Source organism: Takifugu rubripes, chromosome 12 (assembly GCF_901000725.2).
Source record: "Takifugu rubripes chromosome 12, fTakRub1.2, whole genome shotgun sequence".
Classification (NCBI taxonomy): domain Eukaryota; kingdom Metazoa; phylum Chordata; class Actinopteri; order Tetraodontiformes; family Tetraodontidae; genus Takifugu; species Takifugu rubripes.
Window position 1 is genome coordinate 11760614 of NC_042296.1, and position 27550 is coordinate 11788163.

General features: G+C 44.9%; 1 protein-coding gene, 1 long non-coding RNA gene, 1 other non-coding gene and 1 pseudogene across 9 annotated transcripts; 3 read left to right on the plus strand and 1 right to left on the minus strand.

Moving 5' to 3' along the window:
* Positions 1-90: 90 nt before the first annotated feature.
* mir125a (microRNA mir-125a) lies at positions 91-156 on the plus strand. The gene has a single exon (NR_105386.1). It is a non-coding gene; the product is annotated as a microRNA mir-125a (primary transcript).
* Positions 157-2622: 2466 nt separating this feature from the next.
* On the plus strand, positions 2623-6321 carry LOC105417208 (uncharacterized). Its single transcript, XR_003890148.1, has 2 exons — positions 2623-2762; positions 3451-6321. It is a non-coding gene; the product is annotated as an uncharacterized lncRNA (long non-coding RNA).
* A 443-nt stretch (positions 6322-6764) lies between these two features.
* On the plus strand, positions 6765-10177 carry LOC101063963 (transmembrane protein 79-like; annotated as a pseudogene).
* A 603-nt stretch (positions 10178-10780) lies between these two features.
* On the minus strand, positions 10781-27240 carry LOC101063738 (myocyte-specific enhancer factor 2D homolog). Of its 7 annotated transcripts, none has more exons than XM_029844513.1 (13): positions 27026-27240; positions 23207-23545; positions 22391-22594; positions 22023-22160; positions 21022-21235; positions 20675-20731; positions 19496-19677; positions 18713-18742; positions 16929-17058; positions 16696-16858; positions 15551-15619; positions 14979-15029; positions 10781-14479 (listed from the first exon to the last, which is right to left on the minus strand). In XM_029844513.1, exons 2-13 carry the CDS (start codon positions 23258-23260, stop codon positions 14032-14034), a joined length of 1740 nt encoding a protein of 579 aa, XP_029700373.1. In that variant the 5' UTR covers positions 23261-23545; positions 27026-27240; the 3' UTR covers positions 10781-14031. The 7 variants fall into 7 exon arrangements, with proteins under 7 accessions (XP_029700373.1, XP_029700372.1, XP_029700374.1 ...); XM_029844512.1 differs by having other exon boundaries at positions 21022-21238; positions 27026-27239; XM_029844514.1 differs by lacking the exon at positions 18713-18742 and having other exon boundaries at positions 27026-27239.
* Between the last annotated feature and the right edge of the window lie 310 nt (positions 27241-27550).

Sequence of the window (27550 nt, forward strand, 5' to 3'; positions counted from 1 at the left end):
AGTTAGAGTTTTAAACGTGTGGTTTTGGCGTCTCAGTGTGGACGACCGAACCTTTGATGATGTCACCTGTCGTACGCCATCATCAGCGTGCTTCAGTGTCCCTGAGACCCTTAACCTGTGATGATATGAAAGGTCACAGGTGAGGTCCTTGGGAACAAAGGTGCATGCGGGTCTTCGCTGAAGCTCATCAGGGTTCCAAACTGAGAAAATTCCCAAACGCGAGTCAATTCTAACGATACCGTAAGAGTTGACCGCAGAACTTCCCGGCCGGGCTTCAGCAACACAAGGATGAGATCAGCAGCACGTTTCTCCAGAGGGGGGCAGCCTCCTCTTGGCTTCCTTTGTGTGCTGAGCACTTACACGGTACAATAAAGAAGGCAGCCGAAGGTTTGTGACCCCGACATGAGATTCACCTGGGAATTCAAACCTTGCCTGGACTTCATGGCATTCACACTTGAGTCTGTTGCCATTTTTATACTAATCCAGCCAACACAAATATATTTTCTTCAGGAAGATATAACTTTGTTAATATAGATGGTGATTGTATTTCCTGTCTTCCAATTTCAAATAAAGAATTTAAATCATTTAATCTGTTGATAAATCATTGGAAGAAAATGCAGCTGTTGTGCATAAAAATATGTTCCTTGTTGAATAAATGCTTATATCTTATGTCACATTTTCTATATGCAACATGGAAATGCATATTAAAATATGTGAATTATATATTAAATAAGAAATATTGTGAGAACATGTGGTCAAATAAACAGCTTGTACCAATTTGTCATGGTCAGTTTTAGTTGTGTATTATTTCCCCCCCCCCCTTTTGTTTGAACCCATTTTAATATGACAATAAAATGGAAGTGTCAGAAAAACCCGTGTCCATTTAGTTTTGTCCCATATAAAACAAATAAGGACTCATCTCACCCACCTAACCAACACAATCATTTCTGACCGATACAACGAGACACAGCCTCTTCACACTGTCAGATTTCTGTCTGCAGATGCCCACGAGGGAGAGGGTAAGTTTTCCAGGTAACGTGCACGCTGGCTTTTCACATCCAGGCTGTGCGACGGTTCGGTTGTCCTCCGCCCTCCGTGTGTTTGTGCATCCCAGGGACAGTTGACATTGATTGTGTAGGAGACAGACCGAGACACATTAGTACCCCGCTCGTTCCTGCCACTGAAAAACACATTAACTGGCTGCACTGGGAGCCCTGTCTGGTAACCATGGCAAAGCACACAGGGAGGGAGGGAGGAGGAGTGCTGAGATGGGGCAGCGGGTTCACCACGCAGTCTCTCAGGGGTTGTCTCTCACTCTTTTCCTTTCCTCCAGCCATGTCTGTCATTTTCTCTGTCTCTTCTCAACTGGCAGCTTCTCTTTCACATTCTGCCCTCTTTAGACACATCGAAACTATTTGCATATTTCTTTTTCTTCCACCTTCTTATTGATGCTGACCTCACCACACCTTCTACCCCTTATCCAACTGTGCTTCATTATCATCCGCCTTTCTGTCATTTTTCCTCCCCCCCCACAGCATCTCTGCTTCCATTATTGTAGTGGCTCTCAAAGAAGATGTGCAAGAAAGACAAGAGGAAATACATTTACTGTAATGCCAGTTATATATTGTATTGTTCAAGCTCATTGGTCACTTAAACTCTTCTATCCTTTAATGGTGGCCATAGCAGGAAAACTCAGGAATTATCAGGAAACTCAGTTCAGGATTTTTATTATGAGTTTGAAACATTTTTTATTCTATTGTAACTTGGTCTCCCTTTAAATATGATGCATGAAAAGACCTGAAAGAAGGAAACAAAATGAAACCAGACCACAAGTGAACTACAACTAGTTGTACTTAGCGCTGCAAACGTATTCACGTTTGCTTTACGCCTAAGAGATATTGTTTTGCTGCATATAAAATTTAAGAACACTCCTGTACTCAAAGTTGGAATCAAAGGTCGTCCTGATCGCTGAAATGCCTATCAGTATTTATAGTAATTGAGAAATCTTTAATTTAAATTGTATTGTAACCAGTTGTAATTGACTGACTCGTCTGTAGGGGGAGAAGCTGAGTTGCAGTCATACATCCAAAGCGTTGCCAAGGTAGCAACCGCCTATGATGGTGTGCACTTCAGAATACTTTTCTTTATCTAAAGTACAATTATATCATAGTAATTTGCACAGTTATTTTACTACAGCTATTAAAATCGGTGCTTAACTTGATGATTACCTTTAAGTACATCAGAAGTGAAATAATCAAACATTGTCATTCTCAGCCTCCGTTAGCTATATGGTAATGGTTGCCAGATACATAGGAAATTATATTTGAGTACCCCGGTGAGCTTAAAACTTTTCTTTAGGATGGAAATCTGCACATAAAGTTGTGCACGCACAGTCACAATAACCCTTTTATCAAAAAACATAATGAGTATAAAGTGTAAAATTAAATTGCCACAAAAACATGGACTTTAACAAACTGCCTCAAGGAGGGTGACTTTTGAAGGAATTAAATAAAAATTACATGTATGATAAGAAATACTATGGAGTATATTCCCAGTGACGATATTGGACAACAGCGATGCTGAATAGGAACCCAAAGTTCCTGCAGTTTCCTTCAGAGCCCCTAAATGTGACGGACACCCGGAAGTAATCGAATATTTAAACAGCCGTCGCAAATAATACATACAATATCAGAACACAGTCAGATGCATTAATTTTTTTTTTCGGAAAATCAAGATAAAAATCGACATAGGATTTATTTAAGGTGATGTATAAATCTTATCCGATGTTAGCATTCTCTTTTTTTGCTTCGATATCTTCTCCGTCCATAGCTTTCGATATTGAAGCAGACTATCAACTGGAAAACAATCCGGTTCATAGTTTATAGCCATTTTTGCAGTGGACTAAATCGGAACAAACCAAATGTCTTTTTGCCATAATTTTACGTGCAAACGGCGTACGTATGTTTTTAAATTAAATTGCATGCATTCAAAAGTTACAAATTTGCACCATGACTGTAAAATATTAAAACATGGCCATGAAAAGATGAGAGTGTTGCACATGTTATGCTAGTCTCCTTAGCTTTTCAATATCCCAACAACTTCCCGCCGTTGCAATCCTGTAGTCCGGAAAATAGACTAAGCCCTACAAGTGTGTGATTTAAATAAAATAGTCTTTGTGATTTTATTCATTTTCCCTTGTGTCAAAAATATGCTGAGGAAGACCCCTAGAGTTGGGAACATCATTGGTTCAATAAAGGCATATTAATTTGCATACTTTTTAGATGGAGAACCCCTACAGCCTTTCAAGTATTAAGTTGAAATTGTTCAATATTGTTTTGCATAGTATGCAGGTTTGAAAATATTAATGACTGTCATTTTAATAGAGTAAGCATATTTTGTTTTTGTTTTATCTCTTACATTAATACTTTTTGCACGCATTGGTGCTTTCAGGTGCAACACAGTCGTGGGCCAAGTTGACGGCTCTGGTATGGACGAAGTGAAAAAGATGGCAGAGACGGAACAAGGAGCAGGCACACGTGGAGGATCCCGTACAAGGCTGTCTGACAAAAGCCCAATGAAAAGAGGAAGGGGGAGACCACAGGGTTCTAAAAAGTTAAGGGTTTGTGTAGCCGATGTTTCAGACCTGATTGCTGATTTCTCCAATGGAGGGGCTACGCAGCTGCAGAGGAAAAGAGGTCGACCAAGACTGTCTGATACAAAACAAAGTGAAGAGACCTCGAATGGATCTACAAATCACAGCAGTGAAGAAGAGATATCGATAACAGGTCATTCTCCCAAGAAAAGAGGCAGGCCAAAAAAGTCTAAAATTAGTGCCGAAGACTTGACAAACGGCAGTTCTCTTCCAAAACTGGGACGGGGTCGCCCAAAAGGATCTACAAAGCGCAAAGTCGAAAGTTTAGACGACGATGAAGCCGATGAAGGAAGTCCTGCCACACCAAGAAAAAGAGGTCGGCCAAAAGGCTCTTTGAATGTTAAACCCAAACTGGACGTGAGCGGTAATGGGGAGGAAGGTGGCAGCTTAATGTCAGTGAGAAGTGGAAGGTGTCTACCCAGGAAGGTGTTGACTTCTAACATCAGCACAACAAAAGAGCCTCACAAAGGAAGAGGGAGGCCAAGAAAAACTGTTGCACAGAGAGAGTAGCCGTGGATGCCGATGGAGACCAGCCTGCAAAGAGGGGAAGAGGCCGACCTAAAGGTTCCTTCAAAAAGAAGCACACTCTCCTTGAGGAGCAAAGAAAGAGGCCCGGAAGACCCAGAAAATACCCGCTGCCTCCCCCCGAGGAGCGAAACAAGCCAAAGGTGTGGAAACCGTTGGGGGAGGCCGAAGAAATACCCCGCTGTGAACTCCCCAGAGGGGGGTCATAAGGTCGCGCCCAAACCCCGTCAGAGGAAGCGCGGTCGGCCTCGCAAGTCCGAGTGTGGGAAAGGCGCTCACCTACGCAAGAGCGCCCTCACAGCACCGTGCAAATCCAACGATGGAATCCCCAGAAAAAGGGGGCGTCCGCCAGGCACAAAGACCCCACAGGTGAAAAAAGACGGCCCCCAGAGGAAACGGGGCCGCCCTAAAGGTTCGCGTAACAAGAGCAACATCTTAGGAGGACTGCAGCTTGACGGCACGACGCGCAACCACGTGAAGGGCGATTCGCCCGACACGGAATATTGCGAGGCCTCGAAAGAGAACCCTTCCGACGCAGCCGTCAGGCACAGCCGCGGCGCCGAGGAAACGAGCGGCGACGGTACCTGCCCCGAAGCCGGTGACAACACTTAGAGATCCAGCTCGGTCCGACCCAAAAGCTGCCCTTGTTTTATCAATGAAAATAGGTTTTTAACATTTTGTCCATCTTGTAGTCTGTTAGTGTACTAGTGCTTTTTTTAAAAAAAAAAAACATAATTTTGCTCATTACAAATACTACTGCTTATTTGTACTAATAATCTTATTAGAACTGGCATGTAGAGATTATTGTTATTGCTATTTTTATTAATATTATTATAGGCTGGTTTTGTCTTTCAGTCTCGGTGTTCGTCAGTCCAGCTGTGAGTGCACAACCTTTTGTTGGTGAATCAGCCACGTCCCATGTGACGTCTCGTCCAACAGAGCATCTAAATTCTGCAATTTAATGTGACCCCATACGTATTTTTACTCGCCATGAAATGTTTCTGGGGGTTTACGTTGCGACCGATGAAGCTAAAAACTGGGCTGATACAGCATAAACGTGCGGCCACGGGTTTGTCAGGTCTGTCTTTTTCAGGAACACAGGCATTTTGATGTGTTATTAAAAAAGAACTGCTTTTGCACTTCCACGGTGAAATCAGCGTTTTATATAGTCCAGCATGGGTCTGTCGTGGCCACGTGAAGCTAAAGACCTACGGAATCTTGCTATTGATGATCTATCAAGACATTATTACAGGATTTTAAAGCAAAAACAACACTTTCAAACCATTACAAAGCTGTCTGCCCCCCTCACCAGCTTGAAGCGCTCTGTTGGAGCAGGTGTAGGTGTCCTTCAGTGAGCAGAGTTTCTAACTGTCCTCTCATGAGACGACCTTTAATCCGCAAAAGATGCGCTGAAGTGCCACTTTACTTATTGCTCCGGCCATCTAAGAATTGTTTTAAAAGGCAACTTGAGGAAGCGAGGAAAACGGATACAAGCGCCAGTGGAAATGCTGCCCTGTCAAACATCATTTTCATTATAAAACGTCATTCGAATCATGCCGCCTGACCTTTGACTGTCGGTGCGATTTGAGGTCACGCGAGAGGAAATACTGTACATCTCGGGTAACATTTTATAGTTTGGTTTTGCCTTAATCGCCGTAGCTTTGAATGTATGACCATAGATTCCAGATTTGTCCTGCACTGATCAGCCTTTGTGACACGTCGACTGAGTCCAAACCTCCTTCCTCCTCCTCACAATTGCCCTGAAGATTTCCACTTTATCCTTTATTTTTATACATTTCAGCTGTAGAAGTAGTTCTCTCACTCCTCTAACTGCAATGTGAAGCTTTCTGAGATTGTTTTTTTTGGAGACTTGTGTAATAAGAAGGAAAATGGCTGGTAACACTTTTATGGTTCGAGCAGATAATTTACCTTTTTTTTTTTTTTTTAAAGCCAAGTTCTGTCGTGTGTCCAGTTTAGTGAAAACGAGGAATGTGAGTTGATAATGAAATTAGGGTTTCCGAGTTTGAGAATGTTGAATCGTTTTGTGATGTCAAATTATTTTAAATGGATTTTGTGTGTTTTGGAGAAGAGGAAAACGTGAATTTGTGCGATAATGCTCTTGAAATAAACAATCTCGCCATTTTTGAACGGGAATGGGATGTTTTTGTTGGGAAATGTTGCACGCGGAAATGGTCCACGCGCTTCACCTCCGACATGACTTCACGCTCGCGCACCAGAGGAGCGCTCAAATCAAAGATCCTATCTCAACACGATGAATCACTACGAACAAACCAAAATATATTGATAACTTTTTCGATTAGCCTAGACCAAAAGGAGAATCTTTCCCATAATATCAGTTATGGTAGTGGCGGTACACAGATGTTGTACAAGGTCTTCAACAAATTTGAAGTAAATTTATATTACGTTACATAGCAATGTATTACGGGAAAACAGCAATACCTTTTATTTTGCACATTGTTTGCCCCAGTGAAATACGTTTAAGAATATAATCGATAATGTGGTTTGAAAGGTGGAAACGATTCGGTATAAGACGGTAAACAAAACGGCCCGCACAACCATAAGAATCAGACACAGAGTGATACCTCCTGACTGTGATTACTATCTCTGACCACCAGTCACACCTGTCAGGTTACTTTTTACGTCACCGATTAAAAACAGTGTAAGTTTTAGCGAAATATGTGAAAACAAAGTCATGAAACCGGAATAATAACAGGTAGGCTTTGTCCAAAACTCAATATTTTTAGGTATCTAAGGAAGTTGTGAACATTGGCCTGTAAATAGCGCCGATTAGCTTTAGCATTAACTTAGCTATAAGCTACACGTAAAGTTAGGAGTGAAGTTGCGCAGGAAGCATTATTTTTCAGTGTTATATGACATTATTTCTTCTGGGGAAAAACAAAAACAAAACAATAGCTGGGTAAAGGAAACTTGGAGCTGAAACAGGAATAGTTGTTGTTGGGTCAGATCAAAGTCAGTTGGTGCTGCTCCCAGGAGGCTTTGGACAGTGTTCAACTATTTCCTCTGATTTCCATCTGTCATTTCACGTCATCCTTTCAATGCTCTCCTGTAGTTGGGCTGAGTTTAATGCGAGACAACAGGACGCTTCTAAAGGGCCTTTTTAAGTTATATGGCAACTTTCTTATAGTGTAATAGCACACAAAAAGAGGATTGAGCAACGGCGATCACACTGTAAACATCTACGTTTTGTTCCCAAAGCTATAATTTAATCACATTTAAAATACGCAATCAATATGTTTTTAATAGCTTTAAGAAACTAAATATGTCTAATGTATCAAACCTCTGGACTATTTCACTACTAATTAGTGTTAAATCTTCACATGGACGCTAATTAAGAAGACAGAACAATAAGAAATGTATACAACAGCTTTCTTCATTCCTTCAGTGCATTTTATAGTGTAGAAAATAGTCCAAAACATACGTGTCTGGGAAGAAAATTCACATTTTACCCAAACTGGTGCAGAATGTTAATGCTTTTTTTTGGATTTGCGAGACCTTTATTGTTGTTTGATGTCTAACCTGATACTGTTGAAATGAAACGTTCCTGATTGACTGGTCTGTTCTCTCCCTGTGCAGGTGCAGCAGGAAACACGCCCATAATAAACAGTGAACGCCGAGTTTTCCGGGGCAGAAAAAGACTCTTTTCTTCCTCCCAGAAGAGTCAACCGGTATCAAACATGACCTAATATCCGAAGGTGCAGCAGAAGTCCGATAGTCAACAGTCAACAGATTGAAAAGAGAGAAATTTGATGGTAAAAACCTTTAAAAAAAAAAAAAGAATGTCTGGCCAAGGTGGTTTAACCTCAGAGGACGCGACGCGTCCGCCTGCTGATGAGGCTGCAAAGAGTGAACCAAACGCAACAAAGCTGCAAGTTATCAACGACGCAGAGGCCAGAAGGGAGGCTTCAGAAGAGGAGGAGGAAGCAGTTACTTCTGCTCATGAGGAGCCCAGCACGCTGCCGTGGTCTGGAGACAAACACAGGACACCTGACAACCATCAGGCCTCCTCAGAAAAACCTGCGCTGCCACCCGATGACGAGGAGATGTACAGAGGAAGTCCAGACCTGCCGCATCCGCACGAAGAGAGCAGCGAATGCAGCAAAGCCAGATGGAGGGAAAGCATGCCTGAGGGTGACAGATGGAGGGATGAGGTGAAGGAGGTGCAGCGGGACGATAAAGACGACTGCTCCATGGCAGATGACGAAGCCGAGGAGGAGGAGGAGGAGGAGGAGGGTGAAGCAGAGTCCACTCGGATCCCACAGAAAGCACCTCTGGGCTTCATGGCAAATGTCAAAATCGTGCAACCGTCTTACCGAGATGAGCCCGAGGAGTGCAGGGTGTTCCTAAAGAAGGAGGAGGAGCAGCAGATGAGGCCCGACTCGGCAGCGCGGTTCTACCCCGACTGGACCGAGGAGGACGACAAGCGCAGTGAGTAAAGGACAGGACGTCCAACCTGGGCTCAAACGAGCTCCGGGTCGCGTCCTCATGTCACCGGATCTTGTGCTCCTGTTCCAGTTCGGTGCCAGCGGCTGTGCGGTAAAAAGGTGAAGGTGTGTCTGGCCATGGTCGCGTCAGGGATCCTCTTCCCCCTGCTGGTGTGGGGAGGTTACGCCCTCCTGCCCTTTGACCCGCCGCTGGTGCTGGGCACGCCGTTCCGGGTCGTGTACACGCTGCGCTGCTCATTCTTCGCCACCGTCCCCATCGTGTTGGGTGAGACCCGTTCGGGAGCTCCGATGCAGAGCGCCGTGGGAGACACCGGAGTAAACGCGGCTGCTCTTCCCCCTCCGCAGTATGGTCGTTCTGGGCGGGGCCAGGCTACGTTACGGCGCCGTGGTGCCGCTCTTTCAGACCAAAGAGGTGCACAGAGAGGTGGCGGCGCACTGGCACTACGTCAACGAATCGCTCAGCCTCTTCCTCTTCTACTTCCTGCAACTGGCTGTCATGGCGGACGTACCTCAGCCAGGACCTGCTGAAGCTGGTGCCCCTGCTCACCATCGTGTTTGTGTTCGGCAGGTCTGTAGCGGCGCTTCGGCCCGTCTCCGTGAAGCGTCTGTGTGCTAACTGTGGTCCGTCTGTGCCCCAGGCTCATCTACTGGCTCTGCCTGGCTCTGGGCAGCGCCAGCACCAGGACGCTCGGGTTCGGCTTCTCCTTCCTCCCCATACTGGTCATGCTCGCCGCCAACCTTTACTACGTCTGCTCCTCAGTCGGACAGGAAGCCATTTTCGAGGGTGGCGCCCCCCGACAACAGCTCCGCCTCCCCGCCAGCGCTGGTGGGGGTGAGGGAGCGGGATTTAACCACGCCACGGAACGGACGCCAGCGGCTCGTTTCAATGTTGTAATTTACAGTTGCATTCACAGTTACTATGGTAACAGCAATGGGTGTTACATTCTACAGCATTTCTGCCAGAGGTGCAACAGTTTCAAACCTCTCTTCTTTCTTCTCTGCTGATCTCCTGCGAGAATTCTGCGATTCTGATTTAATCAGACGAGTAATAACAATAAAACCCGTCTGGATGTAAACAATCTAAATATTCACGGTCAGGAAACGCTGGAATATAAACGCTTCTCCGACAATCAGGATTGGCGGGATTATTTTTGGATATTTGTTCTGAGAATCATTTAGTTGACGCTGATTCCAGGTGCACAAGTTTTGTTTTTTATTATTATTATTATTTCCAAGCACATATAAAATAGATTCTATACTATAGAACATATAGTTTATACTAAATAACCTGGAAGCCCGACTTGCTGTGACGTCTAATCCAGGTTTTTGGACGTGATGATGGAAGCACAAACGTTTGTGGTGGTTAACAAAAGTAAATCTATCTGAGTATTTTGGTTATTTTATAATTATTTTTGTGATTTATGTTTCATTTGTACGCTGCTGTAAAAGTCTTTTTTTCAATATGAGCTGAAAGTCTGTTGAAGGAATGAATCAATAAAGTTTTACTAAAAATTCAGCCGAGCAGATGTGGATTCATTTATTATCTGTTAGGGGTCAAAAACCACCGGTGACGAGGGACTTTCCTGTAATTGGGATCGTCCTCGTCTATTTCATTTATTTAATTTTCAGCAACTTGTTTCCAAGAACAAGTGTTTAATTTGGATACTTTATTGATCCCGAGGGAAAGATCCCCCATTTTCCAAAAAGGTTTTTCAATAAAAAGATGAATTTCACCCCTTTCGTGCATGAATTGTACCAAATATCTGTCAAAATCCTTTTTTCTTAAAACACATTCTGAGAAAGGGACCATGAGATCCGGGCCAGGAGTCAAACCAGGTTTTCTGTTCTACCAGGTGGAAACGTGGGTCTCAGGAACCCTGAAAAAGGCCGTTCTCCTCCCGGGAGGACAGAAAACCTGGTGGGATCACTGCTGTTGAGGACCGGGATCCTCAAGAAGCAAGAACTCTCACCACAGACGTTTGCCTCTATAAACATCGTTTCTAACTTTATAGCTTTCATTGTTTCTATCTCTCCTCGGTATTAACTCGATGGTAGCCGAGCGTCCTCGGCGGGTCGCATCCCATCACTTCAAAAACACAATGAAGGAAGCAGACGCTTGTCCATTTCACTCAGTTTGTCTATTTAATATATAAAATACAGTAAACATACGCAAAAAGGGTAAGGTCTCAAGGGACTTGGATACTTTGGTACAACAAACACTTTTTTGTAAAAGCAGTATAGAATTTCAATAACATATCAGTGCATACTTTGTATATGAAAATATACACAAACTGTATATCATTCTCAAAAAAACAACAAAAAGAGAAATATTTTCTTTACAACAAACCCAAAGCAGACTAGCTCAACACAATATATTAGCTATAAATTTCATCTTTAGTATTTGTATGCTACATTATTCCGAGTTGGTTAAAACTCATTTGTGATGCATGTCATTGTTAATGTATGTAACATAAGTTTTGTTCTTACCTGTATCCCATGCATTTTACATTTGTCAAATTTAATGGACTAATTTCTGCCGTTTCCCCCGTTTTTCTTTTATAAATATATTCTATATCTTAATTAAAATTGCAGCATTTTAACTGGTTCTTTCCTTCATTGCATTGGCTAATACCACAATAACTGATCGTGCAATTTTCAGCAAGTTATTTTTTTTTTTTTAAAGGAAACCAGTACTTTATGTTTATGATAAAGATAAAGAAAAAAAAACAGTTGACTACACAAAATAGCAATAAATAAAGGCTCCATAATAATATCAATCATAATAAGAGACAATGGAACTGTCACCAGCACAAATTAATCCAAAAAAAGTGAGTCTAAAAAACATTGTACACGACGAGTAACAGGGGTGCAGGAATCCATTTCTCATATAGATTGTCATGTGACTACACTGCTGGATCGGACAGAAAACCTTTTTTATACACGGACGCCCGAGCCCATCGGCGTGGCGTCGTAGTTCAGTCGACCCGCGGCGCCCGCAAATCCTGTTCTAGTGGAGGAGACGCAGGTGGAGGGGTGTGAAAAGAACCAGTTCTGCATTATTGCCCGACTCTTCAGCCCGGAGGGGTGGCACCACCACAGGTCGCCCTATTTTGCATCACATTTGGCAGAAATGTGTGTGTGGGGGGCGTGTTTTTTGGTTGTTTTTCTCTCCGATTTTTCAGCAATTCTTCTAAAACTACAAATAATTTGGATGACGACTTGGCTTCTGACTTCTGCTCTGATTGTTCGGCGTAAACGACGCGAGCTGCGGTGCGAATGAGGCGCTGATGGCTGGACGGTCGGGTTCTTGGCTGCTGACTGGAAAAGAGTAGAGGTGTTTCCCAAAGTGTTGAACTATTCCTTTAATAGGGTGAGAGGCTAATGTTCTCCAGCACGACTGCGCTGGAAACGCTGCCCATGACCATGTGACACAGACGCGTCGCCCCCCCTCCCCCACACTGTCATAATGGAGGATTGTTTCCATGGCTACAACAGTCTGCTCGCTCCGAGCTCCAGCTACTCCGGGGGTGAAAACGGGCTGGCTAATGTAAAAGGTGCGTCCCAGCCGACCCGAGTGCGTTGGGCTCGCACTAAAACTTGAAATGGTTCCAACAGAAGCACGTCGGGACGAGAAAAGATACCATCAAGCAACAAAACTCGGCGCTTTTCGCCAACTTCCTCGCCTGCCTTCGACGTGAACGTGTGTAACCGCTTGGTGTGAGAAAGAGCTGACATTATTCTAATCAAAATATGCCTTTAATATCGTCTCTACGCTACGAGTGAATGGCAGTGTCATCAAACAGGTGATTGTGAATGATTTTACTGAGATTGTGGGTTTTTTTTTTTTTTTTTATATATATAGTTTTTCCTTGTTTTTAATGTGTGGTAGGAGAACGTGACACCACAACCAAGCAGGCCTCTGTGAGGGACAGAAAGTGCACACACCATCAACACTAGCATTAAATAGGTTTAGTGAAACGGGTCCCGTCCACCAGCGCTACCCAGTGTGGCGTGAGCCCTGCACCGGAGCTCCAAACATATCAAAGTCACACTCATATATGCAAACAGATCCACTGAGAATCAACACATTGCTTGTTTTAAGGGATACCTAGCAAAGTCTATGCAAATATATTCATATATACATACACGTCGTTGAAGCTATTGTACTTTATCGCCAACTGAAGCGGTTAGAAATATAGAAAATGTTTTTTGAGGGTTTTTGTTTTTTTTCCTTTCACTGTTTCAAACATGGCGGAGAGCTAAAGAGAGCTAAGGAGAGCTAAAGAGGACATCAAAGCTTCTGTATAAGGAGTGAAGTTTATACAAAGTCAGAATTCCTACTTTTGGACAACTTACAGACCTTCAAAACAGATGCATTTAAATACCAACAGATAAAGAACACTTGCACTTATAGAATCAAATATTTCCCTACCCAAAAGCCACCAGAGGCTCAAAAACATAGACTATGCATTTAGTTGGATGGCATCTACTCCTGCTCAACAAGCCGCTGGCGGGAATCTGCGGCTAAAGATCCCACCCGAGCTCTAGAGCCCAGATGGGGGGGTGGGGGTGGGGGTGGGCGCCCATTTGAGGGGAATTCGGCTTCGAAAGCGTCAACAGGTCCTGGTGGTCGTCATTTCTGCGACAGTGCTAGTGATAAGAGTGTGTCCCTGCACCACGTGCAAGAGGCATTTGGCATTTTGTTTCTTTCTTTCTGTTTTTGAAGAGGCTGATATTGGCACCCCAGCAAAGTCCTGGACTCCACAGCCGCAGAGCCTCACCTGAAGGCCGCCAGCTCGGGGCCGCACGGGGAACCGCCCCCCCCCCGAGGGTGCAGTCCCTCAGCGCCGCGTCCAGATTGACACTGGACACAAAAGTGCAGTTTGGAGGTGAGTTGTGGAAGAATGAAGAGCGCGTGACCCCGGGGGACGGACGCGAGGTCCGACGCCGTCGCCCGTCACGTGGGGGGGGGGGGGGGGGCGCCGTCGCAGCTCGGTGAAAATGCATGAAGGTTCTGCAGCAACCGTGTGAGCTATAAATGGTGGATGACTTCAGAGGTTCAACGCCTCGTTTCTAGCGAAACTAATGACTAAGTGCGATTCAGTTCAAGAGAGAAGGCTTTAAAGGTCTACTGTCCTTTTATATATGAGAGCCTGGAACAGAAATATCCAGCTGGGCTCCCCGGAACGGTGCTTGTATTCCGGGTTGGGTGAAATCTGGGCGCTGCAGCTGCGCCGTATCAGTGGGGCCGCTGCAGATCATGAAGATAGTGTCACGGGACAGTGGGGAGGTGTTTTGGGGATGAGTATGGATGCGTGTGAATGTTTGAGTCTCCTAAACTTTGCGTGCAGAGAAGCGTCAGGAGCGACTCTATGTGACCCAGGTGTCCAATCTCATCCGCTTGATGTTTCCACCCTCCTGCTCTTGTTCGCTCGGCGCCCTGAGCAGCTCGGACGAAGGGCTGAAGTCGGGCGGCACGGACCGGCCAGCGGACCCGACGCTCCCCGCGCCGCCGCCGCCGCCGCCTCCTGCGGCGCCGCTGTCGTCGCGATCGCTGCCTTCGAAGGAGCTGGCGTTGCTGCTTACGCTGTCGGCGGGCGAGCGGCCAGTCGGAGGCTCCAGGGACAGCAGGGAACCTGGGTACTGGGGCGGCGCGCTCAGTATGGCTCCTCCTGAGGTTGTGGACGGCGCGGTGGATGATGGAGGGGGGCAAGGGGTGCTGCGCTCTCGGCCGGGGGAGACGGGCTCCGTCTTGATGCTGATGCCAGAGCTTGTGTTGACAGTAAGCGTGGTGCCTTGAGGTATATGAGTCACAGGCCTGAGAAGAGGGAACAGAGAGGCAGAGAGAGAATGGGAGATAAAGGAAAACAAGAGGAGAAACACATTTGATCAGCTGCCCGACGACGTCTCTGAAAGGCCGCGAGGTCGTTGGCATCAAGACAAACCCGACATCACAAGACACAGCACCAACAGGGAAAAGCAACACCGAGTCTTCCGCAACGCTCAAGCCTGAGCCTTCCAAGCAGAAGTGACGCCCACGCTTCCTTCAGAAGATCAACACAGCAGCCCAGAAAGCATGAAATGGTGTGTGTGACAGCGAGGCTGGCAGCTGTGATGTGATGAAGAAGGCTACAGATAACAAACTGAAAATAATGTCAGGTTAGAGAACATGGTGGAAACCGGAAGTTTGTCTCTTTCCTGTTTGACTGCAGACAGCCTCAGACATGCTGGGGGGGGGGGGGGGGCAGCCAGAAGCGTGCACGCATACACACACACAACACACACACACTCAGGAAACAGGAAGTGTGATACAGTACCGGCCCAACCACTCATCTCTACCCAAGAGCAGGTTGGATGGAGATCCAACACTGTGGGGAGAAAACAAAACGTTGGAGCCGAACACAAAGGAGAAGAGGTGGATTAGAAGGCATGTGTGGAGGAAAGTATGAAACATTATTGCGTCGCAGCAATAATGTCGGTAATGCCCTTTGCCCTGACCTGCTGCATTAAACACGGTTCAGAGGTGTTTAAAGCTGCACGGCGATGCTCTTTAACAGCCAAACTAAAGCTCTTCCGATCAGAAAATCAGAAGATACAGTTGAAAATGAACCAAAATCACCTTGGCTTCTGGCAGCAAAAGCTCTGGTTTACCTATTTTACCAGTGTTAAATTAAAAAATACACTCAAATGACGTGGCACAGTGACAGAGTTAACACACACACACAGTAAGAAAATAAAGAGCTTTTTCTAGAGCTGACTCCAGAGCAGTTGTTGTTGTTTTTAACTTTACTGCCTATTTAACCATCTCATCACGGGGCACCCTGCCCTCCAGACAACCCCCTGACATGTCACACACACACACACACACACACTGGTAGTGGCTGTTCACCTCAGGTTGGCAGCCAGACTGGAGACCTGGCTAGACAGCTCGCTGCTCTGTTTGTCCACACCCCACATGCTGCGGACGAGAGGAGAGAACACACTTCATGGATCTGGTGCTCAAAACCACACCTGAAACCTGCAGCTGTCTCTCGGTTTCAGCCTTCTCTCCACTCGGTTACTGAGATAAAGCGTCCATCTGGGAGAGGAAGGCATAAAACATCTGGCAGTAGCTATTATATAAAAATAAACACCCCGAATCTGATTAGTTTAGACCTGTGAAATCGTTTCTTTGGAGGATCTATTTATAGGAGCACCCGTATCCACATGCAAATTAGAACAAAATCAAGTGAATTTCACCGCTGGCAGAATCTTTATTTCTCAAGTCAACGTCTTCTGGAACATCTCTCCGTTCAACCTCGTGTTTACAGTTACCATGACAACAGGAAGGTCAAAGCTCTGCCGGGTGGAGGCAGACCCAGCATTAGCTCAGAAGAATATGTGACCAAGGTGGTTCATGTGTGTACAGAACATGGGAGGGGTCTTTTTCTGTATCTTTGTGGGTAAAAAGAGAATGAGGTAAACCAAAGCTCGACTCCACCCACGATCCGGCTACTGCAAACTGATTTGTGTTTGCATCAATTATTCACGGCAATCGAGCGAGACGTGCAGTCAAATAGACTGTAGACGTGCATGAAAACGCAGCTACTGAGACTCCACCTGATCTTCCCGCTGGTCCAAAAGGTGCCGGCCTTGCTGTGCAGCTGTCTACTGCGTGTGTCCACATGTATGAGCTGCTCAGGTCTGCAGCTTTAAAGTTACCCACAGGCTCTAGTTTCGTCCCTCTCAATACCAAAGAAACTACCGCAATGTTATGAAGAGATGGTGAAATGAGACCTTTCCGCTAAAGAAGAATGTAACCGCTTGCATTTCAGGTCATGATATGGAGATTATGCAAGCTGCCTGGGAGAGCGAGGGCTCTTCAGTAGAAGTGGTACCACCAAACAGGATCATCAGAACTCAGACATCATTTCTCAGAAATATACAAAGAGCCATCATCATCATCATCATCATCAACAACAACAACAACAACGGACGCCGATCAAGTAAGAGGGGAAATGAGAAAGGAAATGAGGAAAATCAAGCCAAACTTACACCAAGTTGCTCAGCGATGCGAGATTTAGTTGCTGTTGCTGCTGTTGCTGCTGTTGCTGGGAAACAGTCTGCTGCTGCCACGTGGACACACTGGCGGGCAACAAGCCTCCAGGCGACGCCAGAGCGTGTAAAGCCGTAATATCTGCGCTGGTCAGCTGATACTCTGAGGGGACAAAGGATCTTGGTTACTCAACATGTCTTTAGCCGGCTGTCTGTGTGGCAGAGAGCTTCACCTGTGTTGTACGCCGTGGGCATGGCTGAGAAGGGCAGCCCCTGGGCCAGGAGGCTCGGCGTGGCTACGGAGACGACTGGGGTGGTGAGGGTCTGAGCCACCTGAGCGCCCGCCGCCAGCCGCTGGGCGTTCTGTCAAAGAGCCCGCAGACATATTAGTGCCAGGGTAAGCAGAAACCATCGGTTAACTTGGACCCGTCGTCACGCTAATTTCAGGTGTATGGAATGAGGAATGCGTATGGTTGTCGTAGAGATGAGCCGAGTAAATCAAAAGGATTTACCACCAGGAGGACCCTGCATGCAGCAACAAAAAGGTTCCTTGTCTTCTAAGGGCCATGAAGAAGTTTTTACATTAAAGGCGAAGCTCACGAATCCTGGCGCCACTGCGCAGGTTCGCTCGTCAAACACGTGGCGTGAGCATGATCTTATGGCAACCTGGCGTCATTTCATGTCACATATTGTAAACTTACAGTTTGTAGTATTAAGTTGACTGAAAAAGCTCATGGATGTACTTTTACGGTACGTCTGGGTAACTTAAACGGCCATTTTAATTCAACAGTCGCTTTCACCTGCTGAGTCTCAGTCCAACGACTACGTTAAAGTAACAGTTTAGTCTTTTATCTTCCATTTCCTTTGTTTCTCCAGCGGACGTCACAATACTGTCTGCAGCAGCTGATCACACGTCAGTGTTTCCTCTCCCCTCGCGGCCTACATACGCGTCATTCAGGTGACAGAGCTACCGCTGCTTGTTCTCAGGTGAAGCAGCAGCTTTTATGATGGTGTACCTGCGTCGTGAGAATAGCGCTACGCTACAGGCCCATTCTGCTGAGTCATCACGCATACAGCAGCAAACTCAGGTCCTTTGTAATAGAGGGCGAAAACATCCACAGTCTGCATACAAAAAGCCACAAATGCTATAATTCTGGTTTTGAAATGAATCTTCTGCATTGCAAAACCTGTGAATCTGGATTATTGTAAGAGGAAGCACTCAGGCAGAGTTATGACTTATGACTCTAATGAAGAGAGAGCGTGCTAGAGAGGGGGGGCAGATTCAATTAACTGCTTTTGTGACTGTGTGAGGAGGGGCGGCAGGGTGAGAGCGATGAAAATGAATCACTACCCTTTAGAAAATTAGATTCTTGCCCATCATCTCAGAGTGGAATTAGAAAAGGAGGGCAGAAAATCAGCGGCGGCAGCAAGCTTCCTCCCTAGCTGTGTAAAGTCAGAGGACGTCTGGGCGTCTCAATCACAGTTCATCCTCTTCTTTCCTCAAAATATTTAAAATAAAAAAAATTCTAACGTTGTTGACGACTTCTCTCATGTCCTCGTCGATGAAAACTGGTCTCAAAAGCCTTTAATGTAACGTGACTATCGTTGACTATTGATACTTTTGGTGGAAGGTGACAATGCAGCGTCCAAGGTAGAGTCAGTGAAGAGTGGGCATGCGCCACAGCACGAGAAAAACACACCCATGCTCTAAGTGGAATCTGGGATGAATTACATGGTCCTGGTTCTAAACTAATGGGTGGGGGGGTCGCAGCAGCTCTGCTTCTGTCAGGAGTTCATCCCCACTCTCAACACTGGGAAGGCCACAGTCCTGAAACACCACAAAGAATGCTGGACCACATGCAGTCAGGTGGAAACCAAAGGTTGGATCCCAAAAAATGTCAGTGGGGATAGACCAAAACAATGAAAAACAGGTGTAGAGGAATGTCAACATGTCAATATAAGGTGAGCAGTCGTCGACCCATGCGAGTGACCATCCTTAACAAATAAAAACAATCACCTCGTTTACCAATTCCAGCTCATCCTCTGTCTGCAAAGAGTGGTGACAGAAGGTTACAAATCTGACACACTAAACCTGAATATTCAATAGAAATGATAGAAAAGATGTTAATACTGATAGAAAGCCCTAAAATTCAGAAGCAAAGTGGAGCATAAATCAGATGTTTTAGGCTCAGTTTTAATACTTTTATATTGGTTCATATCAGAGACCCATGATCTTTTCTCTCATTGAAATAGTCTTTTTAAACTATTAAATACAAACAGAATTGGAAAAAGATGCAACAATAAGAGTAGCGCGATACAGACAGGTCACTTTTTCAGACATCATCCACCGGGTTGATTACAAATCCAAAAAACATTTTTGCACCCACAAATTAAACTGTGACCTTTCGATTCTGCCTGAAAAGGATTTTTTAGTCATTTAATGACAGTTTAATGTACACAGCTCCAAGCTAACGTGGGTGGAGGTGCTAATAAAAGACTCAAACAAACATTTCAGCGATATGCCAGCGAGGCTGGTTGATCCGCTCGGGACTTCAAACTTGTTGAGGGTAAACACTGAGATGTTCGGCAGCATCGTAGCCAAACATCACAAAATGATGGCAAATAGCCTCCAGTGTTTATCCTCAATCAAATTCTGGAATTTTCCTGTCTAAAAGCTAGGTTTTGTTCCTTTTTAGTGAACGGCAATTTGTAATTTGTTAAACAGTTTGAGCAAAAATAAATGCAATACGGATTTTTGTGTGATCTTGTGAGATCACAAGTTCAGCTTGATGTGGCTCACCATCTGCATGAGGCTCTTTCCACCCTGGGAGGTGATGACTCGGAGGTCTGGCTTGCGGCTGTTGACCATCTGGGGGCTTGGAGGTGGGGGTGGAGACTTGGCCAGAACAACTTTCCCCAGACTGTTGCCGTTTGAAACTGTGAGGAGTCCCGGTGAGGCCCTGGCACTGGTGTATCCATTAGCTGCAGAATGAAAGAAGAACCAGGAGAAATCCAACAAGTGAATATTCTGTTCTGAAAACCTTTTTTCCCCCTATTGATTCATCACTGCACGTTGAAGAAATACTGTGGGTCGGTTTGTTTGTGTCTCCGAAGCCAGAAAAAGTCAGGTTCAAAAGTATTTGGACAAGCGCGGAGCATTTAATCTAAAACATAATAAGAATGAATCTGTCCGGCAGAAATGAGGGAACAGGAAACAGGATTGTGGAACAGCGTGCCAGCCGATTGTTAGCATCTATTTTAAAATATTTGAATTTGGATGAGAAACTGAAAGTACTCCCCCACCGAAATAACCACCATTTTTGACTGTAAAATTGTCTTTTGATTCAGACTTTTCCACTGTTCACAATGTTCTGTCTTTCATTTTAGGTGAACAGGATGAACAGGGTTCCTCTAAATCACCTTCTTTCCTGTCAGTAATAAATCCAAGCACAAAATGCAGTAGAAGTTCTATAAAACAGAGATGAACAATGACTGAAGCGGAACACATGTATGGGAATGTTCATCTTGCCTCCTGATACGTTAAAACTGACAGCAGAGAGTCGATTTCTGAGGAAATTTCTTTGCTCTCCACACTGAACCGCACAAGGAATAACGAGCATTTACACTCCATGCTGATCTTTAAGATCCTCCGGTTCCACTTTAGTTTGTAAAACTGTATTTTCACAGAGTTCTCTGGCAGAATGTGTTCTGCTCCTGTATGAGTCTGACCAACAGTTTTATCTGAGGAGCTATTTAACTCATATTGGTAACAAGTTGTGGGAAATGACACATAAATGTACTGGAGGAAATGCATGGTGTATTATAAAATAATCAAGGCACACATGCAAAACCCTGCATGCTGGGACATGTAGTTGCAGGGTGTGGAAGCACTTAGCATCCTGGGATGTGGATGGATGGATTTGGGATAAATGAATAAAGGCACCGAGACATTTGGGAAAACAAATCAGGTCCCACTTACGAACTGGACTCGGGCAGCCTCCATTTGAATTATTCAGGTCACCTCCAAGAAGTGCACCTATTTGAAAAGAAAAAAGATAAAAATGTTTTTTTTAAAAACAAAACAAGAGAAACAAATTATGACAAAACCTTCAGACGGCATATTGGAGCAATCATCTGCTCTCCTACTATTCTACACTACAGAAACACATTTTAAATCATCACCTAAGGGTACAAAATATATCAAGCTACATCTATTCTATTGGTTTTATCAGGACTTCACAAAGAGGAAACCCACGAACCAAAGGTTCACCCCCCCCCACATTGGTTAGCTAAGGCCCCACATTCGGGATTGAATCATTTGTTCACCTGCACTTGCTGGTCGCTGTGGCAACCCAGGAGACACTGTATTTCGCTGAAGAGCAGGTTGCTGTGGCGACAGGAGGTGGGCATCCGTGAGTGACGGGGATGCCACATCAGAGGTAGTTACCAGTGCGTTGCCGGGATTACTGAACTGCAGCGGGCTTTGATTGGACGCCTGGACTGTGACTGGCATGGAGAAGGTCTGCGGTGCAGCGGTTGACTGCTGCCAAATGGAACAAAATCTTAGTCTCCACGGTAACACAGTTACTCATCGTCTCACCACCGGGTCTGTTCTGACTGCATCTACACACATTTTGGTGTTAGCTTTAATGCTAAAGAACAGAGACACTGACAGCACCTGATGACTCCAGACATTAATGTGCTGTTCAGATTCAATCTAGACGTTAAAACTGGATGAGTAGAAACATTCTGACATTTCAGCCCAGTTTCTGCGGCTATTTTTTAAATTCATGGACAGGATATTCACCACAGACGAATGATCGTGCTGAGCGCTCTGACCTCTGCTCTGATGATTTATGCTGGACATTTTTTTAAAAATCGTGTTAAATCTGTTGTGCAGGATAAAGCGAGTCAGGGGCCACCGGGTGTGTTACCAGCGTGCAGTTGAGAAACTGGCCTCTGTGATGTGTGACTGCATGTGTCATGGGTAACATTTGTAAGGGCAGCTGCAGGGCTGGACGATGGCAGCCAGCACCACCATGGACTGTAGAAGACGTTCTGCCTCATTAGGTCCCTGTTTATAACTGGCCTGCCTACAACATCCGAAAGGATGTGAAAATGTCTATTTAACCTATAAGAATTTATTGTGTGAAAAGATATTTCTTATAATAGTTTTGTCAAAACAGCTTCTCTCCAAGAGCGGGCTTGAATAATTGTTAGAGGGAAGTAAAGATGAAAGTAAATAAGCTAATGAACTGTAATTACAATCCAGCTGATCCTCCAGATAAATGCAAAGAGGCCTTTCAGCTGCCTGTTAGATGACTTACTCCATAGCGTTTGAACAGGACATCCAGGTCTTCTGTAGTTTTACGGTACTTGTCATCATTGAGGGGGCTTTGGTCAATGGAGTCTTCACCATCTGGCTCTGGACTATCACAACCGTTGAAGCCTTTCTTCCTCAAAGTCTATGCAACATGGAGACAAAGGGCAGGTTGGATGCAGATGTTCAGAGTTTCCTTGTTAAATCCTTGTGCCCTTAACAGCAATAAAAGTCTTTAAATGACAAATAACAGCAACAGATTGGCCCCAACAGTGCATGTCGGTGTGCTGAAAACAATAAAAAACAACAGCAACTATCTATGATATGTAATACATTTAGGAAAAACAACTGTTGCTGTTCCGTATTTCGCCTCACCTCGATAATGTCTGCATTGGTCCGGCTCTCGTGGGGCTCGTTGTATTCCGTGTACTTGAGCAGGACCTTGTCCATGTCGGTGCTGGCGTACTGGAACAGCTTGTTCGCATGGTTGAAGATGATCAGAGCAATCTCACAGTCGCACAGCACGCTCAGCTCGTAGGCTTTCTTCATCAAGCCAAATTTTCTCTTGGTGAAAGTCACCTGAGGCAAAACAACAAAGTTGGAAGTTTTGGAAGAGTCATTAGCACAGAGGGTAAATAAAAAGAACCTGTTTGGGCTGAGAAATGAACTGTGGGCGAACCACCTTTTGTATTAAATGGGTGCCAGGCATGGAATCTAAAACTCTTTACACTTTCTGCAGCCATAATCAGCCATGAATAATGTATAGATTGTCCAGAAGTTATGGTATGGAAGGACTAATATGCCAGCTATGCAGCTGAGTTGGAAATTTGGCATCGCAGCTGTAAAATGTGGTGGCGGCCCCCTGCAGAGAGGAAACTACAAATTGAGCTCAAACGCGGGTCCTTGAAGGCAGCTCTCAGATCTCACGCGTGGATTTGATTGGGATATTTATAACAGGATCTGAACAAAGCAGAAAATCAAGGCTTTTTATTTTGCTTATTAAAGAATAAAGGATTCATTAACTGTCATTCAAAAACCAAATCGATTTCCAGACCACCTTAAAATAATGGCATTTCTATCTCTAACATTAAGATTGTAGTTTTAATCCATATTTTAAAATGAATACTGATTTTAAAAAAACCAAACAAGCTGTAAGTGGTGTTACAGATGACAAACGACGACACCGCTCACCTGCTTGTTCCTTTCATCGGTGATCCGCTGGATCTGAATCTTTTTCCTACCCATGATGCCTTGCAGTTATGAGCACAAACGTTGCAGTCGGTCGAGTAGAGAAGTGCGTCTCAGAGGCCGAGAGAGGAAGCTTAGCCAACTACTCCTTTAGCCCAAAAGCACTCAAAGACTGTCATACACTCGGGGATAGATGCACGCACACATTTCTCTGTCCAGATCCGGCTGTTGTGTCATGGAGGGGGGAGCGGATGCTGCACGTTGTCACGGATTAACGTCCTCGGTTCATTACTTGACAAACCTCCACTGAGCCGCTGTGATGACGATAATGTCAATATTATCCTGCAGGGAGAGAAAGAAAGACACAAAAGTGAGAGTCCAAAACAATCTCTCGAGTTTCCAACTTTTTAAACATGGCGACACCTTTAGATGTTCAGGTCAGCGAGTATTTATGGCTCCTCAACGCTAAAAGACCAACAAACCATTGGAAAAGTCTTGACTAGTTAATCAGCTCCAAACTGCAGCACTTGGTTTCACTTTATGGCCTAAAATCTGTATTGAGAATAATTTGATTAATAAAACAATCTAAAGGGCATCTAGGACACCGATACGTCCAAAATGTGCTTGAAGTGAGATGTGAAGTGATGCTGCCCTCTAAAGAATGAGGACGTCTGTGGTTAATGTGGATTCTTGGTGGGGAACTCAAACATTACCTGTACTCACAGCAGTGTTTTACAACATTATCGTTCATTTAAATGCAAGACGCTGACAAGACAATTACACCCCCCCCCCCCAGGATCCTGCTGCTACAGAGGAAATGTATTTAAATGCTCCAATTCCACAAACTTTAGCAGCAGCAAGCTCCGGTCCTATCCATGAGTGGATGGGGACAGACCGGACTGGGGCTTCGGTCTGGCCTCCCGCTCCCTGACTGCCCTCTGCATGGCTGCTTCCTCATTACTGGAATTGACACGTTCATCCCTCCTCTTCCCCCTTAAGGCGCTGATGGCTCAATTAGGAGCTGGCTGAAGGACTGATTGGACGCCAAAGATAATGAGGCCAACTTTTGGCTAAAACTACACCATCCAACAACCAAACTAGGCTTCCATGGTGACCAAAACAATTAAAAAAAGCCACCGTGACGAGGCCAGAGTTGAGAAGCTGATGTCAGACACCCAAATGTCTGCGTGGATAATAATAGAAGGGTGCAATGATGGAAAGTAAAGGAGCAGGCTGGACAAGGTTTGCTCTATTATCTGAAGGACAATCACTTTAATGATAGACGACCCACACACCTTCAAATTATTAACATGATAGGCAGGCAACCCTGGAATATTCTCCTGACAAAGGACAGTCCAATCAGGCTGAGGGTAGCGATCTGTCCGGTTTGGAGCAGTGAAATTAATGACTGTGACCTTTATCAGATGCACTTGCAGTGAATTTGGCCAAGGCTTCCGACAAATGGCCGGAGCCTCGCGCACGTGCTCGCGATGCCCCGACTGTGGGTTACACATGTCTGATTGGACTAATCTCTGCTCCCTAAAAAAGGGCAGCAATAATTAGCAGTCACATCTGGGTGTGCATTAACTTTAACACCTCCCGATAAAAATGAACATGGAGTCGGGAGTAAAAACGGATGGAAAAGGGTGTACTGTAACGACAGTGTAATTACAACCAGAGGAGCGGGCTGTGGGATAGTTCCAGTCCGTGGACGACCCGTCCAGCCTGGGGTTTATGGACTGACGCACAGAATAGCAAATATGTCCCAACAGATGAGCAGGAACGTGCCAACGAGGACAGAGGCTGGTCAAAGATGTCGGGGGAGGACGATGTTAAAGCGGTGGACAAAAGGACAAACGGTCACCCGCAGTATCAGGACGAGTGGAAACACCAGGAGGCGGCTGGTGGTGACCAGTAAAATCTAAAATTACAGCCTCACTGTCAGACAGAGAATAAGGTTTAATGCAGCTTCTAATCACAGGCTTTTCAGCTGGAAAGCCAGTTTTTCTGTTGGTTATTATCACTTATATCTTGCTACATTTTCAACTGGTCATTAGCGGAGCTGCAGTTCGTCGTCGTCAACATTTGACGGCGATTAGATCGGCACGTTTAACTTTTGATGGTGAATAATTTAGGGCTTAAAGCGTTTTGGGTTAGGAAACACTTAAAATAGAACCTCTCGCATGCTAACGTCTTGTTAAAAGCTTTTATTTCTAGATGAAATGAACAGAAAGGGGCACAATAAGCCTGGTGTGGAGACAGGAAACGCTCTAAAGGAAGAGAAAGTGACCTAAGATTTCCTCAATGGCTTTAAGTCAATCATCTTTGTTTGACCGGAAGAACAGAAGTTTAAACTCCAAAAACTCCAGAAACGAAGGATCATAAAGGTGTGATGAATGCTAAAGTCTGCTTTTAAAGATGTTGTTGGAGACTTGGATACAGGCACCATTGGCAGCATCTATATTCAATATAAAAGTGTACATATACACAATGTGTGCCCCTTTAATTAAGCAAGAATTGGGGATAAGTATTGTTAGTTAATGACACTTGGATAAAGTGAAAATGAGGATTTTTGTACAAGAATCACCGTGTTTGTTGGTGCACAGAATTATGAAGCAACTCAAAGAAAAATGAAAATATTCCCATCTCAATTCTCTATTTTCTTCTTTTTAAGTTAGGAAAAATAAACAAACAACCCCAAATGTGCAAACAAACAAAAAATAGCAACTAATATAGCCACCAAAGTATATCTGTTGGTGAAAGCAAACGGGGCAGGAAATAAACTGTCTGTTCCAGGAAAAGTTCAGACGAGGACGAGCTACGTTCAAAAATGTGAAATTATGGAATTTGGTTACATATTTTGTTAAAAACCAAATAACATCCTGGACCTATGCATTGCACAAATGAGGCTCTTCCTATCGAGCTGCATGACGGTGTGTTGCCCATAACATCACTGCCCACAGCTCCCAGTGCTGAACCAGTCCGTCAAACTGGTCCACATCTGGCTCAATGGTTCTGGCATCGTCCCTGAGATTCCTGGGAATGTCATGGACACGGATTTCCATCCCACGGGCCTCTCACTGCACACATGCAGTACAGCTTCATGCTTAAGCAAAGCACCTAATCTGAATGAGCCCGAGCGGACTTGAACTACCAACTCTAAAATCTCCAAACGTGAACACAACCAACGTTTTTCCTGCGGCTCTTGGAGAGGAAAAACACAGCCGAGAGAATCTAGGTCCAAAGGTCTCTTTTATAGTCTGCAATCAGCACATTTATAACAATTATAACAGGATAGTAGGTCGAATTTGGACCAAAATGGGGTATTTTTTAATAACAAAGTGGAAGTCGAAGCTGCATCCCACCACCCTGACAGATGGAGTCTGGAGACACAGGAGGCCCACTGACGGCACACAGGTACACGATCTAATATGACAGCTGGAGAGACAAGCCTGTCTTTAAAACCCTGTGTGTCGGCTTGGATCCCCACAAGATCCCTCTTAAGAGGCCACTAGCAGCGTTGCTGTAGAGATCCGTGCACCAACTATTCTTTACAGGCCATTTCACAATGTTCAACTTACGAGGCGACCGACAGCCATTACCTTCCTTACACTCTCCATATAACTCGTCGATGCGAGCTGGAGCATACACGCATTACAACACAGTAATGGCATTGTGCGATCAAATGTACACGCTGCTTCTAGGTATTCTACGGAAATATAGTGTAACTTATTACTTTGCTGTATTTAAATATTAGAGCAATCAGGCTCGCTGCTGAGCGAGGAGAAAAGACGCAGGAAGGAAATGTATCACTCCACTTACCCTGAAATATTGCTGATAAAACTCGAAAATAGGCGTCCGACCACCGACTCGGGAAGCAACCCGTCTTAATTAAGAACTATTAATTAATTACACCGAATCCATGTCTGTATTTACATAAATCCACGGCATTTTATTCCTTTAAATGTTGAAGTAACTATACTGTCCACCCAGGCGATACGGCGTAGCCAGTGTGCGAACAAACGTCATTGACATGAGCTCCTGATTGACGAGTCCAACCTCCAATCAGAAGCTGAGGTATGAACGTCTCGTCCAATCAGAGTGCAATACGACCCAAGTGGGCGGGTCTCTAAGAGAGGACATGACGGAGGTGACGGCCATGTTCTGCTACAGTGTTTGTATCCCTCCGCTTCACTATTTACCTTTTGCATGATTTTGCATGTGGGGAAAATGTCAGTGCAGCCTCGCTGTGGCCCGGCTGCCTTCAGTCCGCTAGATCATTTGTTTTTAACGTCCATGTCCACCACAGCCACGCACGAAGCCAATAAGCGACCGCTGGTGTCTCTT

Excerpts from the sequence above, each read along its gene's own strand:
- LOC101063738 (XM_029844512.1), bottom strand. The coding sequence starts at position 23,260 with ATGGGTAGGAAAAAGATTCAGATCCAGCGGATCACCGATGAAAGGAAC. Across the intron at positions 20,732-21,021 it reads ACAGCGACCAGCAAGTGCAG|GTGCACTTCTTGGAGGTGAC; the intron begins GTGAACAAATGA and ends CTTTTCAAATAG. Across the intron at positions 15,620-16,695 it reads GCATCGCTGAGCAACTTGGT|CATGTGGGGTGTGGACAAAC; the intron begins GTAAGTTTGGCT and ends TCTCGTCCGCAG.